The sequence below is a fragment of the Schistocerca piceifrons genome, chromosome 3, assembly GCF_021461385.2.
Source record: "Schistocerca piceifrons isolate TAMUIC-IGC-003096 chromosome 3, iqSchPice1.1, whole genome shotgun sequence".
Classification (NCBI taxonomy): Eukaryota; Metazoa; Arthropoda; class Insecta; order Orthoptera; family Acrididae; genus Schistocerca; species Schistocerca piceifrons.
Genome location: NC_060140.1, coordinates 220,226,002 through 220,245,335, shown reverse-complemented (window position 1 = coordinate 220,245,335; position 19,334 = coordinate 220,226,002). Strand labels below are relative to the sequence as shown.

The window sequence follows — 19,334 nt, the reverse complement described above, 5'->3', positions numbered from 1 at the left end:
CATTTCGGAAATGTATGAAGTCGTAAGGTTAGGTGGAACATTCTGTAATTTGTTTTTGTAATATGTAGTTGGTGGCAGCCCAAGCAAATGCTGCTCATCAGTGAAGGACCAATAGGTGTGTGCATTATAAGTGCTCAGTCCAGAGCCACGATGCTGCTACAGACGCAGGTTCGAATCCTGCCTCGGGCATAGATATGTGTGCTGCCTTAGGTTAGTTAGGTCTAAGTACTTCTAAGTCTAGGGGACTGATGATATCAGATGTTAAACCCCATAGTGCTCAGAGCCATTTGAACCATTATAAGTGACATGCATAAACAAATGAGAAACCATGGGCAAAAGGTTACTATGTAATATGTAAAGCAGACTGTATGTTCGTCAGGAATCTCCTCCCAAACCCCTTGATAGATTTCAATGAAATTTGGCACATGATGAGCATACTTCACAAGTATGAGCACTGTGGGGCTTATAACCTTCTATCTCAAAGAGGAGATATCGACAGAGATGTAATTCTTCAGCCCCTGCTGTATAGGCTGACCTGCATGAAGTATGTATTGTGACATAATAGTGTCAGCCTGCCTAATAGACCTGCATTGTAGGGCAGCCTGCATGTCAAGGGCAAGAAACGGTTTTCTAGCCCCTGACATGTGGGCTGCCCTGCACTAAAGGCCATGTTGTGTTGGAGCTGCATCAGCCTGCTTTATCGATTTGTTTAGAAGAGAAGCCTACATATCAGTAGCAAGAAAAGGTTTCAAGGCCTTTGATATGTAGGGTGCCCTGCACAGCAGACACATTATGGGAGTAGTAGTGTGTGTTTTGCAGGGACTACACGTCCTGATGGGCATGGCTGAAGGAAGATGCAAATGTATAGAGAAGAGGGTGGGTAAGGAGAGAAGGAAAGAAGGAAGGGATGGGAAGAATGGGACAGAGAGATAGAGGAAGGAGGAGGAGATGGACAGAAAGAGAGGGGGAGGAGAAGATGGTTAGAGAGATGGGGGAGAAAGGTATGAATAGAGGGAGGGGAGATGGACACAGAAGATGTGATGAGGGGATAGACAGAGATGGGGGAGGAGGGGATGGACAGAGAGAGGGGTTGAAGTGATGGACAGATGGGGGGCAGAAGGAGTTGAAGAGACAGAAAGGAGGAGGATACAGACAGATAAAAGATGTGAAAAAAGAGCAAGGTGGGTCAGTGGAGGAAACAGAAAGGGCAGGAGGAGACCAACAGAGGGATGGGGTGGAAATGGATAAATAGAAGGAGGAGAGAAGATTTGTGAAATGTGTGAGACATATGTGCATGTGAGCAAAGCTGCTCCTAAGCCCCTGCATCAATTGCAAGCAAATCTGGCACACAAACAAGAAAATTCAAGAGTTGCATTAGAAGTAGAGTTTCAGAAAGAGCCACGTTTTTCAGCCCCTGCGATATAGACTACCCTACACAACAGATGTGTGCTTTCTCGATTTGTTTGGCAGGGGCTACACGTTCACATGGGGAATGTTGAGATGAAGGGGAAAGATATGGAGAGGGTGCAGAGAAGATGGACAAAGAGAGAGGGGAGGAGAAGTAAGAGCCAGAGAGAGTTGTGAATAGTCGAAGACAGACAGAGGTTGGAAGATGATGTAGACAGAAAGATGGAGAGAGGAAGAGGTGAACAGACAGATGGGGGAGGAGGTGGTATGTGCAGTGTACATGTCGAACGCATACTGGGTCGAAGCCATGGAGAAAAGGCTAGTATATCGGGTGTCTCTCCTAAAAATCAGCAGATGCATTTTATCCTGCATTTCAGCAGATGCTTGCAATTTCGTTTTTGCATTGTGTAGCTGGAGTCGGCACAAGCAAATGCCGCTCGCCACGTGTCTCATGCGATGTCCATTGTCGACGGAAAGCGTCAGTATTGTTCCTGTTACAAACAAACTGTTTTTTAAAGAGGAATTTTACATGCCTTCTCGATAGAGCGGACCCAGATTAGTCTAGTCCGATACTCGTTTTATCGATATCTGTTAACAGGGACAGTAAAGCACGAATAATAACCAGTACTCCAGCAACGACGGCACTGCTCTGGCTCACACTGACTGCTACCACCGAGCACGCGGCGCAGCTGAGTCGCCGCTGCGTTGCTGCTCGTTCTTCGTTTTTTACTGTCCCTGTTAATAAATGTCGATAAAAAAAATATCACACTATATAATTTGGAAGCACTCAGCCTAACGCGCACGTAAAATTTCGATTTAAAGATAATTTTGTTTGTAAAAGGAAACAAACCGACGCTTTCTGTTGTCACTGGTTGTCGCACGAAAGACGTGACGAGCAGTAATTTGGTTGGGCTGACTCCAGCTATGCAATGCGAAAACGTGGTTGTGAATATCAGCCGAAACTCCAGAGAAAATCAGCCTGATTATTCTTAAGAAAGAGACCCAATACATACGTACAATACATTTAAAAAATCAAGTGTAAGGCAGGAACCTACGGTAAAAGTCCCATTTTTGGATAAACCAGTTGGTTAGTTTCGAGGTGTGTCATGCCGCAAGAACTAATAACATTTTATAGGTTGCATAACAACTTCTTATATCCCAGATTTTTTTAATGAAAATAAGCTCTGTATCCAAGAGCGTGTACCTTCTTGCCCTCTCTCACCCCCCCCCCCCCTCACCCCCCCCCCCCCTGCGGATGTCCATGTACTTGACACTCATTTTGTCTTCACCATCTTTTTACTATATGTTTTAAAAGAACGAAACAGTCGGCACTGAACGTATGCTGCCTCGTGCATTTAGAATTATTTCGGTTATCATCTGAGAAAAAGATGAAATGCGACAATGAGCAGTATAACTGGCACAAAGGGCGAAAAACCTGTTCAGGAATCAGTACACTTCGTGACAAATATTCTCGTAAATGGCAGTTAATATGCACGCTGAAATCAGCCATGAATGCTTACTGAAGCGTTATGGCTTTCTGTTCTTTCAAAATTTTTCAATTTACTTTTCATTAAGTAAACAAGGAAGCATTTCATCAGTTTCTCTTTTTATATGTTATACGTCAGGTGAATAAAACGCCTGAATGGAACATATTGCGACATACACTATTTTCTGCAGATATAACTAATTAAGGAATTACATTTCCATTTGCAGCCACAAGCACTGAAGAAACATTTTTTGCATGTAGCCGAAGGAAGTCGTGTACCTGTAATACTGTACAATATGCCAGCTAACACTGGAATAGATATGGGTGCACCTCTAATAACCGAGTTGGCTCAACACCCAAATATAATCGGAATGAAAGAGAGCGGTGGTGATGTAAGTTACAAATCTGTTGAGAGTATGATAATAATGTAATGTATTTATGTAACCTTTATAAAAGAATAGCATATAATTCTGAAAACGACACCTTGCTTGTTTCAGATAACGAAGATAGCCCGTGTAGTGCATGAAACAAAGAACATCGATTTCCAGGTCATTGCTGGATCCACTAGTTTCCTACTACCTTCGTTACTAGTCGGTGAGAAAATAACCATCCTGCACGTCTCGTATAATACGTATGAGGGCGTAGGGGGTAACTGTACTTTAATTTAAGCTGCAGAAACATTCTCAATCAGAGATTATCTGATTCCAAAAGTTTCAGATTCAATTTAATCTTTTTTTATTAAATTTACGTTTCGTAACCCTCTTGGTGCACGCATGATACTATATTTTTCCTTATGCTCTTAAGCTGTCGGTTTCAGATCCTGTGGTGGAAAAATCAAGTACTTATATATAGAATGGCATAAATCTTTACATTGCGAATGCAGGTGTTACAGAATAGAATATGAACGAAACAGGTGAAATACAAATACGATTTCCAACCTTTTACTTATCTGATTTGCTACACTAGCTTAGATTCAGAACTAAATCAGAAGTGGCAATATTTAGAGGTTGATTTAATAATTTATGTTTCTTTGCATGATGTTTTTTGCTCACACAGTCCAAAATTCGCAGATGTCTAAATCGCCGTTCATTTCTTTCTTTATTTACTTGCATTGAGTAAGTATCTCAAAAATATAGCCTCACTGTAACATACTGCAGTGGAGGCACGTGAGCTTATTTTAGAAAACAGAAAGTACTGATGCTGTCCCTTATTTGGACACGAAGCTTTTAGTTAAGTAGATTGTCAGTTTACTGATACAGTTATTAAAAGAAACCTGAATTTTACAAATAAATAAGAAGGAAAATCCGAACGTTTCTATTATTGAATTATATAGAGAGATATTTTATTATGGTCTGCATAGTTGTTCTGAACATTTCATTTTTATGCACAATAAACCTGAATAATTTATTTTATCTCAAAAGAAACTTATAAATCTTATAGACATTACATTTAATATCCCTTGCTTTAAATTTATTTGTCCTGATCGCAAGATAAACTGTTTCTTAAATATGCATCCTCAGGGGCTGTTGGAGGAATAAACGGACTGGCCAACATGTTGGGCAACGAGGTGTGTGAGATATACAGACTGGCTTCTGAAGGGAAGTATAAAGAAGCAACAGAACTTCACGGAAGAATTCAAGCTCCCAATGCCTTGGTGAGTACTTGGAGTAAGAGGTGCAATATGTAGTACTTATAAGTTTAAATATAGTATTAGCATTTCAAAAGGCCTCAGTATTTCTTCGTCTTTGTTCACGAAATGTCAATAATATACTTGCAAATACAAACTGATTCCTAATGGAGTATTTTGGTATTGTACATTTAGTTGCTTGATGACACTACTGATCTTTGGCAATGGCAATACTTTCTCCTTAAAATAATATCATTACCAAACAATTTCCACATCCTTTTACCTTACTAACCCAGTTCTAAGAATCCTCTTGAAGTTACTGCATTAAGGACGCCTTCACACTAGCTTCTAGATGTACATCTTCACTTTTTCAAAGACAAAAAGAAAGGACATACATCTAGAAGCTAGAATAGAAACGTACCGTAAGCGATGTAATTATCTAAAGAAGATTCCAGAAAATAATTGACAGAATAAGAGAAACTGAAGCTTATAGAAGCGAGAAGCAGTCTTCGCCAAAAAACATTCGCATTACCCATACATGAAGGAGGCAAAATACTTCGCAAAGTAACATGTTGATAGTATTGATTGAGGAGCGACAACAGTTCCATTGTCTGTGATAGTAGCAACTGTGGTATTCATACTCACAGTTGTTAACACGTATGAAATGAATTGCTTGCTTAATTCGTTATACCTAAAATTATAATAATACTGTAATCAAGTGTTATCACCCTCATGAATTTTGTATCTTTTTAATGTTATGCCTCTAGCTTAATAACGTTCTTTCCGTGTACTTCTCTCTAGCCTTTCCGTTTGTTAACATCTCACGACACTGCACTGCCCTGCGTCTTGGCAGATGTCTTCTAATTTATTTCCTGTCTCCTGAATATTCTCTACACAAATACTTTTAAGGGAAGAAATGAGCTTACAGTCTAACATCTCGCTGAAATCAGGGTCATTATAAGTGGAGCTCTCGTGGAGTTGAACATGGATGAGGGTGACAAACAGTGACTAATTTGTATGGAGAACTTCCTTGGAGCTCCTGAGGAAAACCACTGAAAAATAAGTCGTTACGTCTGGACTGCATTTTTATTAGAGCACCTCTTAAATTACGTAAATTGACAAAATTCCTTTTAAGTCACTTTTGACGATAAATCACACGAGTGTTAATGGAGGTCGTTTGCTATAACTTTCTGATGGCCTGATGTACTGCTTTTTCTTTAAGCACGAAGTTCTACTGGAAACCCAGTCAGTGCATCTTTCTGGTATGTATAACACCCGCCTTCTTCACGGATGAAAACAGCACATGAATGAAATGTGTGCTAGCATTCCTCCTTTTCACAGAAATTTCGTTATCAACCCACCAGGCCAACATCCCATTGTTCAGGGGAAATCGAGCGGTAGAGCAGATCTTCGATTCACTAATTCGACAGCCAGAAAGGGATAAATGAGCCGCTATGTCACTGACATAGAGAAGGACTCCCTGAAGTTCTGGGAGTTAAGCGGTATTCGAAACATTTGTCCTGCAGTCTTATTTGCTGGTGTGGTCGCGGCGAAAAGTATTAATGTGAACAATAATCTCTATTAACCGTTACAGAAAAAACTAAAACGTAATGGAATAGTTGGCAATACTTTATCCGCATGACAGAAAGCAATGAACGTTAGTTGCCTGTCGACCGTGTAGCCAAAGGCGCTCGGAATTTGGAACGGTCATAAAGTACCATAAGCTTCTATGTTGATTTCTTTATTGTTTGTGATATATGTCTGCATAAATGATGTTACACTTGCTATATCACAACACGCAGATAGTAACAGTTTAAGAATAAACATTTTTTTTTTCAAATATTTCATTAGCTGCGTTGCCAGTAAGAGCACTCTTTGTGAAAAGGTAGATCATGAAATGTTTGAAAAATTATCCGCAGATGATTCAAGTGAAATGGATTATCACTACATTTTGACCGGCCTTATTACATAGAGTTCACTGCTCATTGAATTACTTACTTCACAGAAGCTCTCCTGCGAACATTGCAGAACTAGCTATCCGGAAAGAAAGGATATTGCGGAGACATGACTTAGCCACAGGAGAGCTTCTGTAAAGTTTGGAAGGTAGGAGATTAGATACTGGCAGAAGTGAAGCTGTGAGGACGCGGTGTCAGTCGTGCTTGGGTAGTTCAGATGGTAGAGCACTTGCCCGCGAAAGGCAAAGGTCCGGGTTCGAGTCTCGGTCCGGCACACAGTTTTAATCTTCCAGGAAGTTTCAGTTTGCAAACTTAGTCGTTTCCGAAATGCTTCTATCCAAAGATCATGCCCTTCTGAGCGTCAGGTAAATCGCTCCGTTTCCGCCTTTCGGTAGCGACTGCACTTTTTTCTGCGTCGCCCCGACACGCTTTATGTACCCTCCACTGCTATCGGTGCCACCTGTCGTCTATGAGTGGTTGTCGCACATTCTCTTCGGTGGTCACATTAATGTGACTGGACCGTGTATTACAAATTAAGGCCCCCCGCCGCTTTTCTCGGTTTGTATGTCAAAGCTAATCTCATGAACTGCTGTACGGCTTTTGATATGGTTTTCGCTAATAGATAGACTGACTCACGGGAAAGGTTTTATACAGAATTTATTACCGCTAAGTCTGACAAGTCATCCGGCCGTGGATGCTGCCAGGAGAACTCCCCATCGCACCAGCCTCAGATTTAGTGGAAAAATGCTCCATTGGATACCGGTATAAAACTGAACACAGATAAAGCTTGAAAACAGAAAGAAAATGTACTGAACTGTGAAAAAAGAAGCAAAATAGAAACAGTGAACGGTCCAAGCTCAAGATGGGCAACATCGAGTGAACTTGAATAAACCGGTGTCGTGGTTATGTGGCCACGCTGTTGGACTGCGAAAGTGGAGATCTGTTTTCAAATCTCTCTCGTGCGCCATATTTTTTTTTACAAAATTATGGAGTGTCTTTTCTATCATCATCGTGTCTGTTCGCTGTATTACAATTTGTGTCTGTGTCGTGGTATAACGTCCGTTTGCAACAGCGAGATGTAAGGAAGCGACCTCCAGGCGCATGTATCTCCTATTTGTTCTACACAAGTACTACATGTTACGACTCTTGCATTCCGTCTTGCAAGATTTGACTCTTGAATACCTTTGTTGTAACATAGTTCACACCGGTTTATTTTTTATTTTCATTCCGGTGAGACGGCTATGCGGCATCTCGCATGCTCTCACTATCCATCACACTTACTTGCGACGGTAATATGTTCTTATCACATGACTCATATTCTACAAGCAGTACACAGTATGACTATTGCCGAGATTACTGAAGGACAACAGACACACCGAGCGAAGTGGCGCAGTGGTTAACAAACTGGAATCGCTTTCGGGAGAACGACGGTTCTGGCCATCGAGATTTAGGTTTTCCGTGATTTCCCTAAATCGCTCCAGGCAAATGCCGGGAAGGTTCCTTTCAAAGGGCATGGCCGATTTCCTTCCCCATCCTTGACACAATTCGAGCTTGTGCTCCCTCTCTAATGATCTCGATATTAATGGGACGTAAAACCCAATCTTCCTTCCTTACTTCTTGTAACAGCTTAAACCACGGCGTGTCTTTCCATTCCCGGAAAACCTTGATCGGATATCATATTTTTGCCCTCACGATTGTACCATCACCATCGACGCACAAGTCGCCCAATGTGGTGTCAGTCAATGCCATACGATATCACTTCTTGTCTACGTCCCAAGAGATAATTGTTTGATGCTGGATCTTCAAAAATGTTTTTGATCGTGAATGTTTTATATTTCATATCATTCTATTTAACAACTACAGTCATTGATGGTTAACAGCCTTATGGTAAATGATTCCCTCATCTACGCTGACTGATTCAAAAAGATTCTGTCCGCTCAGATTTACCCTCAACGACTGAAGTAATTTTCGGAGAATAATATCCTAACAATTTCACACGAATCGCTGACCCAGGTACCAGATTTAATCGCGTTGCTAATCAAATGGTTCAAATGGCTCTAAGCACTATGGGACTTAACATCTGAGGTCATGAGTCCCCTTGACTTAGAACTACTTAAACCTAACTAAACTAAGGATCACACACACATCCATGCCCGAGACAGGATTCGAACCTGCGACCGGAGCAGCAGCGCGGTTCCGGACTGAAGCGCCTAGAAACTCTCGGCCATCGTTGCTAATCCATTCTATAGCTGTCACAATAAATGAATGACAATAGCATTATCTAAAAAAGTTCCCTCAATATTCTTCAAGTTTTCTCTGAAGCATTGTAACGGTATTGCTCCTGAGGCAGGTGGTCTACAGAAGCTACCATCTTTAATGCTTACTTTCATCCAGATAATTTCACAATAAGACTCTGAATAATCTCAGTACATAATGTCGTTTCAGAAATAACTACTGCATCACTATACACGCATAGTCTATCGTTGTGATATACATTCTAAGACAAGAAAAAAAACATACACACCCTGAAGGAATTACCCGAATTAGACGGAAATCGGTAGATGCGATGTACGTACATTTACAGACAAATAAATGATTATCATCTCAGAAAAATTGGATGATTTATTCAAGAGAAGAGCTTCACAAATTCAGCAAGTCAATAGCGCGTTGGTCTACCTGTGGCCCTTAGAAAAGCCGTTATCCAGCCTGGAATCTCATTGACCGGAGTAGAATTGTATTCAATGACGAGTCCTGTTCTGCATTGCGCCCCAATGACCAGCAAAGACGTGTCTGGAGACCACAGGACAGCGGTAGGATATTTGCACACCATATGGCACAACAGCCAAGAGTGATGGTCTGGGGTGTCTGTTCTTTTCTTAGCAGAACCCCTTAGATTGTGAGTCTCGGCATCCTTACAACACAGCGGTACGTCGCCGATATTCTACTCCCGTAAATGGCAAACCATCCTGGGCTTACATTTCAGCAAGATAATGCCAGCCTGTAGACGGTGAGAGTTTCTACTGCTTATCTTTGTGCTTGCCAAACCCTAACTTAGTCAGCAATGTCGCCGGATCTTTCCCCACTTGAAAACGTTTGGAGAATCATGGGCAGGGTCCTGCAAGCAGCTCGGGATTTTGACGATCTAATGTGCCAGTTGGACCTAATTTGGCACGGTATCCCTCAGGAGGATATCCAACAACTCTGTCAATCAGTATCAAGCAGAATAGCTGCATGCATAAGGGACAGAGGTGGACCAACGCGTTACTGACTTGCTCAGTTTGTGAAGTTCTCTCTCTGAATAATGAAACCAGGTTGGTAGGTACTCAAAGAGCACACAGGATAAGGTTATGATTGTGGATGGGGCTGTAAACATTTACTGTGAGTTGCACAATCAAACACACAACTTTATTTTCTAAGAACCACTCCTTTACACATTGCTTTAAAAGATCGCAACTAAACAATATGACTGAAGGCCTAGTTAAAGAACTTGAGATGCTTTCTGGGCTGAAGGCCCAAAACTACACCCAAAACAAGAACGGCTGAAGGTCTGGCTTAGAAATCAAAAGTAATTAAAAATAGAAGGTAAAATATTCTTTTCTTAAAAAAACATGCAATTGAAAACAATTAGTGGCTGAAGGACAGCTATAATTAAAACACATTAATAAACAATTTTTCCAACAAAGAAATTTCTTTTTACAACTTACAACAGAACGGCCGAAAGCCTAATTAAAGAAATATTAACTTATTGCACGGCTGAAGGCCACAAACAAATTTGAAACAACGGTTGAAGGCCTGAACAACAAGTCAGACAAACAATTTAAAATAAACCCCTTCCTTCTTATAAAAAAAATTCATTTAAAGAATACACATGGCTGAAGGCCTTATTAAAAGGGGTTCACGTAAATCCTCGGCTGAAGGTCACACATAACACATCAAACAACTAACGGCGTAGGGCCTTGATTACAAAAAAATTCAGATAGAACAAATTTTAAGGAAAATTTAAAAAAATGAAATCAATCTTAAAAATTTTAATTTAACACAGTTGAAGGCCTTTATGTAAAATTTAAAAGAACTGAATTAATACACGGCTGAAGGCCTCAGACAATACTTCAAACTAAAATGAAAATCACAATCTAAAACAAAAAGAACAGTGGTGTTCAGAAGTGTTCCCCCCAAGGGGCGGCCTGAGAAGGTAGCTCAAACGTAAGGTGAGATGAGACAGGCAGCCAAGAGTTGAAGTTAAATAATTGGATGGCAAGCCAAACTAGGGACAGCCCAAGGACCAACCAACAATTTAACCAATTCCCTTCTGTCCGACCAATGGCACAACAATGGAAAATATTGGCCGAGAATGAGGATATGAACAGCACTACATCTTCATAAATTGGCTTCTAAAGACAGCCAAGGGAACAATAACCACTCTAAGCAAAATATGAACCAAATAACTTAAAAGGCTGTCGAACTACACGCCGTGCCGGACAGCATCAACACGACAAGGAAAAGCACACTGCCGGAAAACTACGCTAACGACCAGGATAGGTAACTGGGGTGTTAACAGCCACAGGGCAGAAAATACTGCTGGTGCACTTCACTGGCAAGTAACAGACAATTTAATAATTAATCACAATATAGGAAGACGGCTGCAAGATTTCACTGACTCCAACACATCATACGTTTCTGCTAACCCGAACGGCCCAAGGAGCAACAACCTGCAAATGAACGAAGAGATGTCACAGTAGTTGAGGTTTCATAACAGGTTAACTGATCACTCAACTTCAGCGTCGAGGTTCGGTGGGCAACGAACTTTGTCGCTCTCACAGCTAGCACCTCACGATCCGACAGCTCGTGCACACCGCCAGCGGTCCCGGCCTGACTCCGCATCACGGAGACTTCCTCGCTGCTCCGTCCCAACCGACGGACTGCCAGCATGCAGACAGCATTAAAACAACTGCTCAGGTAAATCCACACAAGCTACACATGGTTGAGCAAAAAGACTTCCACAAACAACTCGGACAATGTTAAAACGGTCACTGTGGAACAACAAGGACGAATCACAAGTCGACACACACAGAGAACTCAGAAGCGGTCGGCGACCATATACACGTCGTGCGATGAGGCGACTGACCGAAAAACCACCCAAGGTCGTCGCCACTCAAGTCAAGCATGTCGGCAACAGTCAGGCAAGGCATGGCTGTCCGGACCTCACTGCGGCTCAGTCCCAACTGAACTCACGATGTACAACAACCCGGAAATACTAGCGGTCACTCCAAAGATGGTACGACAGTGCTCTTATCGATAAGCGCTGCTGCTATCACTCTCGGGCAGGCAGGCCAGCAACTCAGTGACGCCAGTAAATCGAATAAGAAACGGGACGGCAGTACCGCAGACAAGATGTCAAGTAATAAACGGCACGAACACGAGCAGCGTACGGCTCAAATAAATCATTTTTTCTGAAACTGTAATCCTTTGCTTGTTGTACATGTACATCATATCTACCGATTACCGTCCCATTCGGATAACTCTTTGTGGTGCGTCGTTTGTTTGATTATTTGTTTGTTTGTTTTTTCTTAGACCGTATATACTAAACTGAATTTAGGGTATCATTGCTAGTCCCTTCCGGTCAGCCAGTATTCTGTTAGTAATTGTACATGGGCATTTTCCTTTCAATAAGCACGACAAATTTTGGGCCCTTACCATGGACTCTCCTGCAGTCAGCTAACAAGACAGTAACATTTCCTCTTTCTGCAAGGATGAATGTTTTCTAATATTAACGTGTCTGACCTACTTCTTTCTCCGAGTATTACACTTACTTCATCATAGAGCCCATAAAGATGTGGAAGAGGCGAACAGGGGAAGGGAACACTTTTCTGTGCAATAGTAATTGTCAAGAATTCCTCTTTCGACACCGTCGCGGAAACGTCTGCCTTAAACCTTCCCCTCGCCTTTATATCAGAAGGCTACAGTTTGATTCTGCATAAAATGTTGCAAAAGAAAGACTTCAAAAATCAATAAAAACAGCCTCGATCGCGTTTTCAGACTTTTTATTTTCTGACAACAGGTTTTGGCTCTTTCCTCATACCATCTTCACGATTAAATTGCCGTTATGGCTGCCGGTTCAGCAGACGTAGCGAGATCCGGAGAAGTACGGTTGTCACCATAACAGGTCAAAGGCAATATTATTTCCATAGCCCCTCACCGATAACAACTCCACCTATACAGGGTGAAAAGTATTTAAACCGACCAACTCTGGGAGGTTGTAGGGGACATCAAAACAAATATGTCTTTTTTTCCTATGAGGAGTATTTAAACCTTTAAAGGAAGATTTCTCTGGCGGCTAATTTATTGAACCAACAAACACTTTTCCATTTTTTATGACCAAGAGACAAGACATTAACACAACCCAATTTCAATTACAATAGATTTTCAAAAATGCCTCCACTGACACATAAACAAAGGTTACACCGCCGGATCATGTTCTGTCTGACACGTGCAAAAACCCCAGGAGTATCCTGAATTGTTCCTGCTGCTGCTACTATCCGGGCAATCAGATCCTCTTCTGATGCAACAGGAGTTGCGTAAACAAGGTTGCGCATCTCTCCCCACACAAAAAAGTCCAGAGGGGACATAACTGGGGATCGAGCAGGCCATAGTACAGGACCACGTCTGCCAGTCCACGTTTCTGGGAACCGTCGGTCCAGGAATCGACGCACACGACGACTGAAATGTGCCGGCGCCCCGTCATGTTGGAACCACATGTGTTGTCTTGTAGGGAGCGGGACGGCTTCCAGCAATTCTGGCAATGTTCTGGCAAGAAAATTGTAATAGTGCCTGCCATTTAATGGCCTAGGTAGCAGATACGGCCAAATTCAAGAGTCCCCAACAACACCGACCCACACATTAACGAAGAACCGCACTTGATGAGCGCTAGTAACTGTGGCATGTGGGTTATTCTCACTCCAAACATGCGAATTGTGCATGTTGAAGACTCCATCACGCCCGAACGTTGCTTCATCGGTAAACAACACAGAGGATGGAAATGTAGGATGCATTTCACACGGTTCCAGGTGCCACTGCGATAACTGTGCTCTGGGTGGATAATCAACTGGTTCCAGATTGTGGACACGCTGTAAGTGAAATGGACGTAACAATTGCACTCGAAGGACTGTTCTTACATTCGTCTGATTCGTTCCCATGTTACGTGCACTTGCACGAGTGCTGATTGAAGGATCCCGCTCCACATGCTGCAAGACAGCTTCCTCAAATTGCAGCGTTCTTACCGTGCGACGGTGTCCCTGTCCAGGTAATCTGCTAAATGACCCGGTCTCACGCAGACGTTGGCACACAGCAGCAAAGGTCGTATGATGCGGGTTACGGCTATTAGGGTATTGTTGTTGATAAACCGGCTGTGCAGCTCGTCCGTTGTGGCGCGCTACGTAGTACGCACCAACCATATCAGTGTACTCGTTCCTGGTGTATCGCTCCATTAGTAAACAGAGACAATGCACTACTACACTGGTGGACAGCAGTTGCTTACAACTGAAGAGCGTAATACGCCCTCTAATAACTGAAGATCGTAATACGGCCTCTAACAACTGACGTGCGTAATACGGCCTCCACCGGTTTAAATAATCCTCCCAGGAAAAAATGACATTAGGGAAAAATATTTGTATTGATGTCCCCTACAACCTCCCAGAGTTTGTCGGTTTAAATACTTTTCACCCTGTACGTGCCCAGCTTCCTTATGTCAGCTCCGAAGTGGCCGTGCGGTTAAAGGCGCTGCAGTCTGGAATCGCAAGACCGCTACGGTCGCAGGTTCGAATCCTGCCTCGGGCATGGATGTTTGTGATGTCCTTAGGTTAGTTAGGTTTAACTAGTTCTAACTTCTAGGGGACTAATGACCTCAGCAGTTGAGTCCCATAGTGCTCAGAGCCATTTGAACCATTTTGAACCTTATGTCAGCTGGTTGCTCAATACCCTCGGGCATTTTGAAACTTTAATTCTAACTCATTCCACAAGTGTTTGTGCCATCCCCGTTTGAGCGTAAGCATACTACAAAGGAATTACCAGCATTGTAGCACATCAAATGTGTTCCATTTTTTTCCACTTTCGTAAATAAACTCATGACTTATCTATCGAAATTATGGCAGCTCAGCTTTTACTTCCCATTTAGTTTCTGTACGTCACAAACTGTCATCTTTCACAATTTGCTACCATAAATTAAACATACAGATATTTTCACTTTTCCCTCCATGTTTTCTAATCTTTCTCCCCTTTTTTATTTCTTTCTTTTAACTGTGGTTTTGTTTTCATTAACATTTACGTTGCAAATCCCAATTTCTATGTAGAAACGATAATTCAACCAACAAAGTCAATGATTATTGCACTGTATAACTACATTCGGTTGTCACAGCAACCACCTTCAGACGGCATTACTGCAATGGCAGTACATTAATAAAATATAGCGTGTTCATCTAGGTATATTATAGTAGAAACAACCTTAGGTACTGTCATCGCAGTAATAACGCCATCTTCAATTTCATGCCGGTCTCGGTAGTCCGTTTTTCACTGGAATGCACACTACGAGTGTTGATTATCTTCAGGAACGCTAATTGACGTGATGGTTGCCAAGTCAACCGAAACCGATAATACTGTGGAACAATTGTGACTTTGTCGACTGAATAAATATTTCCAAAAGAAGCATAGCAGAGTTGTACATTATTCCTTACAAATCGTCGTTGAAGAAATAATGCTGTGTAACTGACCTTTCCGATTTTCCAGATTTGTATCAGTTGGTATACGATGAAAATAAAGCTCAAAGAATTGCGTAATTCAAACAAAGTAAAAAGAGTTATACATGTCACGCACCTGCAAAAGAATGAAATACCGTGTAACTGGAGCGTCAGAAGATCTCACAGGGTGTTAGCAGAAGATGCCGTTATCTGTAAGCAGGCTGCAGGGCCAGAAAATTCTTGCGGAATGCAGCAACACCTACAGTGGCTGGCAGCTGGCAATCACTCCCAAAGACAAATCTCGACTCTTACACACACTACTTTCAAGTGAGCAACGAATTCTTTCTTGGTGAAAATATCATTTTACGAAACGCTATCAGCTAATACCTTGACCCAAAACTGGTTTCCAACACAAGGACATACACAAAAATCGATAACACTGTTTTGCGGCATATCGACACAGTCAGTCACGTGGCACTGTTTCTTCAACGACGAAATACTGTCAATGTATTGCTACCAGTTTAATTTCTAATATTTATGTATCTATCAAGTAAAATGTAAGCGATTTGGTTGAACGGGAGAGAGCGTGAATGCCCTCATCTGGTGAAGATAAATAACTGAATAAATAAACATTAAATAAATTGACGTGTACAGTTCGCTGAAAACAATAATTTTGCTCTTCTTTTGGCTGTATCAAACTGACAATGCAGCCTCTTTATCCTTTATAAATGTTCATATGAGACACTTTACTAACTAAAATGCTAAATTTCTGTTGGCAGGTGACACGTGAGTTCGGGGTACCAGCTATGAAAGAAGCAATGGACATGTTTGGGCTGTACGGAGGCCCGTGCCGTCGACCGTTGCAGCCTTTGACAGATGATCAAAGGATACAACTCAGAGAAACATTTAAGAAGTCTGGTTTCATACCGGTCAAATAACTGTAATAACAGTACACATTAAGGACGTTTCTCGCCTCTTTTCTCGCCATTCCATGCAAAGATATTCCTTGAGCTGACTGAATAACGTCAGAAGGATGAAACAAGGAAACCGATCCACGCTTCTGTAAATAAATAAAAATTTAGAAAAAGCTATATGCATTCATTTCAGAGTGAAACAAGCAACGTCCTAAAGGTGCCTTTACGCGGCGTGAAACAGCGGTACGAAACAGTTTCGCGAGGCAAGTATCGCATACTGATAAACGTGGTCCCTGCCGCAAGAGGTGTAGCGCGAAGTTGTTTCGCGCCGAGGCAGACCCCATTCTGTCTCTCTGTTCGCATCAGAAAGCCTCGCGTCTCACGTTTCTAGTAATGTAAACGTAGCTACCTGTTCCGAGCGAGACCTTAAAACAAGAGGTAAGTATCCACCTCATCGAATTACACAAAAAATTCTGCCTTTGTGAGATCTCAAAATGAAATCCCATCGAAATCGGGCAAAAAGAGAGGATGAGTGGAAGAACCTGACCGTGATCCTTCAGCAACAGTCTCAGTTTTGAAATTAAAATGAAAACTCTGTTGGAGGTCATATAAAAACAAAACGAAGCCATTTCATTTAAACACTGATTCCCGTATTGACATCGCCGACAGAAAATGTCTTACTCCACAAGCGACGACCTCATCCCGTTTTATCTAAGGTTGAGTAACAAGTACACTGTTTTTGTTCTACTGAATTTTGTTTATTTCGAATTAGTTTGCGGTTTATTGGACAATCTTCAGGAAACAACCGACTATAGTCAGAAATAGACTCTAGTTCTTAGGCAACCATACAAAAACAAAAATACTGCCCACTTGCACAGAGTATTGTGCATCAAACTTGTTTCCTAACTTTCCAATTACACTTTACATAACTGACAATGTTAATCACGATAAATAATTAAATAATGCATAATTACGGGTTAAATGGTTATACTGATAAATTTTTTGAGATATTAACATTGGCTAAGAAATTGTTAAACTGAGCGCTCTTCATTTATGTTGTGCAACATACATCTTTTTTTTAACGCTGTAAACTAAACTTTAAAGGCAACGGAGAGTACTATATAGAATAATTAAAATACAGAATCTTATAGTATTACACGTTCTATGGTTGTAGTGCCATAGTTTTCGAGGTCGTGGCATTGGTTGAGAACTGTGTAACTGAGCACTGGTAACTTATGTTGTGCGACAAACATGTTTCACATCGTAAATTACATTTTTATGCAGTGGTCAACATTAAACACAGTAGATGGTTAGGATACACAATACTCAAGTATTATAAGTTATGTTGTTGAAGTTTGTGGTCTAATAAAGGTAAGGAATTGGTAATTCTATTAATTTTGTGTAGCAGTATGTGTCAGTGTGGCGGTTTGGGGGTATGTGACCGCTTGATTGTTGCATGTGAAGCTTAAAAATGGGGATGTATTCAGCTGTAATTGATTATTTAGAACCAGCTGGGGATTTTGAGCTAAATGTCTGTTTAGCTAAAGTGCTTCTAACAAGCTTAGTTTTCTTCCTTTGTTGTATATATACAGTACTTCCGTGTGGACTTGGTATCTGTGTTCTTCTTTCAACACACGTTTGGCAAAGGTGGCGTCTGACATATAACCTCCAGTTGCGTTCGTGTCCAATCAGCCTGCTTGTTACGGCCCTACTTGTCTGACCAATATACAGTTGTTTGCAGTCATTGCAACTGATTTTGTAAACACTTACTCAATAAATCTGTTTTGACCTTGCTGTTGAATAGGATATGAGCTGTAGTGCCCCTTACATGCAATGAAGTTTTGTAATTGCAGGATTTGAGGGTTTCGGCTAACTTGTCGGATAGCTTTCCTAATTGCGGGGCAGTACACCAGCTGGTTTTAGCTGTGATTGTTGCTGCAGAGGGGCATACACACAGAAATTTTTCTTCTGTCGTGTTTTTGTAAAATGTTGTCAGTTAATTGAAGGCTATAGCCATCGTTTGATGCAGTGCATGTAATGGCGTCTAATTTTATCTTAAAATTCTGTTTCGACATTGGAATGGGCGTAAGACGAAGTACCATGCAATGGAAGGCAGCACGTTTGTGTGACATGGGGTGTAATGGGCATTCTGCTTTTTTTTCTGCTTTTCCATATACAGGCTCCTTATTTGGGCGAAAGCAGATGCGGCGGTCAGTGCTACGGCAGGGCTTTCCAACACCAAAGTCTCGCCCGATATTTCACTCCTTTCCTGTCCTTTTTGTGAGGCAAGTCTCGCTTAGTGTTAATGCAGGTTGACACTTAACCGTCTCTTGAGTCAACGAAGAACCTATAAGTTGTATTCCGACAAGGCGTTGGACAAAACAAGTATATAATTAGCGTTCAACTGTAACTCTATATACTGCCGAATAACGTTAGTACAACTTCGAGGGTAGTCATAAATGTTCAGTCATCACATCGAAAAGTTAAATTATATTTGGGTTCCGTATGTCAATCGCTAAAAACGGAACCCATATGTTAGACTGATACATAAGTTCGTAGCGTTTTTATCTTGCATGTTGGTATTCCGGTTGTTATGTGTTTATTCATCGACTGTCATTCTTTATTTGTGCTCACTGTTGCTATTTGAGCTTTCATATCGTCATTTTGTCATTTGGAGATAGTGAATGGAGCTGTGGACGCTAGAAAATGGAATTTCTAGTGGAGAAATTGGAATATTTCCGATATATTCTTCTGTTTGAGTTCAACAGCGGAGTGGCAACAGCGGAGGCAACCAGAAAAATTTGCGCCCTGTATGGGGATATTGCCATTGGACAGAACATGGTTTCCTAGTTTTAAGGAGGATTGTTTTGACATTAATGACTCTCCACGTCCAGGAAGACCTTTGGGGTTTGATGAAGATCGTTTAAAGGCATTAATCCACAGTGTTCCACTTCAGTATAGTCGACAACTGGCAGATCTGATGAACTGTGATCGTTCCACCGTCGTGCGACATCTACATGCAAAAATTGGTTTTATGAGTACCGCATGCTCTAGTCCAAAATCACAAGAATCAGCAGGTGGCCATATGTGCATCTCTGCTTGCTTGTCATCAACTGGCTCGTAAATAACACCAACAATTCCGGTACTGTATCGTTATCTGGTGACGAGAAATGGTGTCTTTATGCTAACATAAGGGGAAAAAAGGATTGGTTGAGC

The 19,334-nt window shown here is 41.6% G+C and overlaps 1 protein-coding gene across 1 annotated transcript in view; it reads left to right on the top strand.

Annotated features, from left to right (window-relative positions):
* The window catches only part of LOC124789775 (4-hydroxy-2-oxoglutarate aldolase, mitochondrial-like), a 65,955-nt gene extending 49,660 nt beyond the window's left edge, over window positions 1-16,295 (top strand). The window contains exons 4-7 of the mRNA XM_047257241.1: window positions 3,121-3,285; window positions 3,391-3,487; window positions 4,414-4,547; window positions 15,984-16,295. Of these exons, the coding sequence (XP_047113197.1) occupies window positions 3,121-3,285; window positions 3,391-3,487; window positions 4,414-4,547; window positions 15,984-16,142 (555 nt within the window). The 3' untranslated portion in view covers window positions 16,143-16,295. The remainder of the gene's footprint in view (window positions 1-3,120; window positions 3,286-3,390; window positions 3,488-4,413; window positions 4,548-15,983) is intronic.
* Window positions 16,296-19,334: the final 3,039 nt, after the last annotated feature.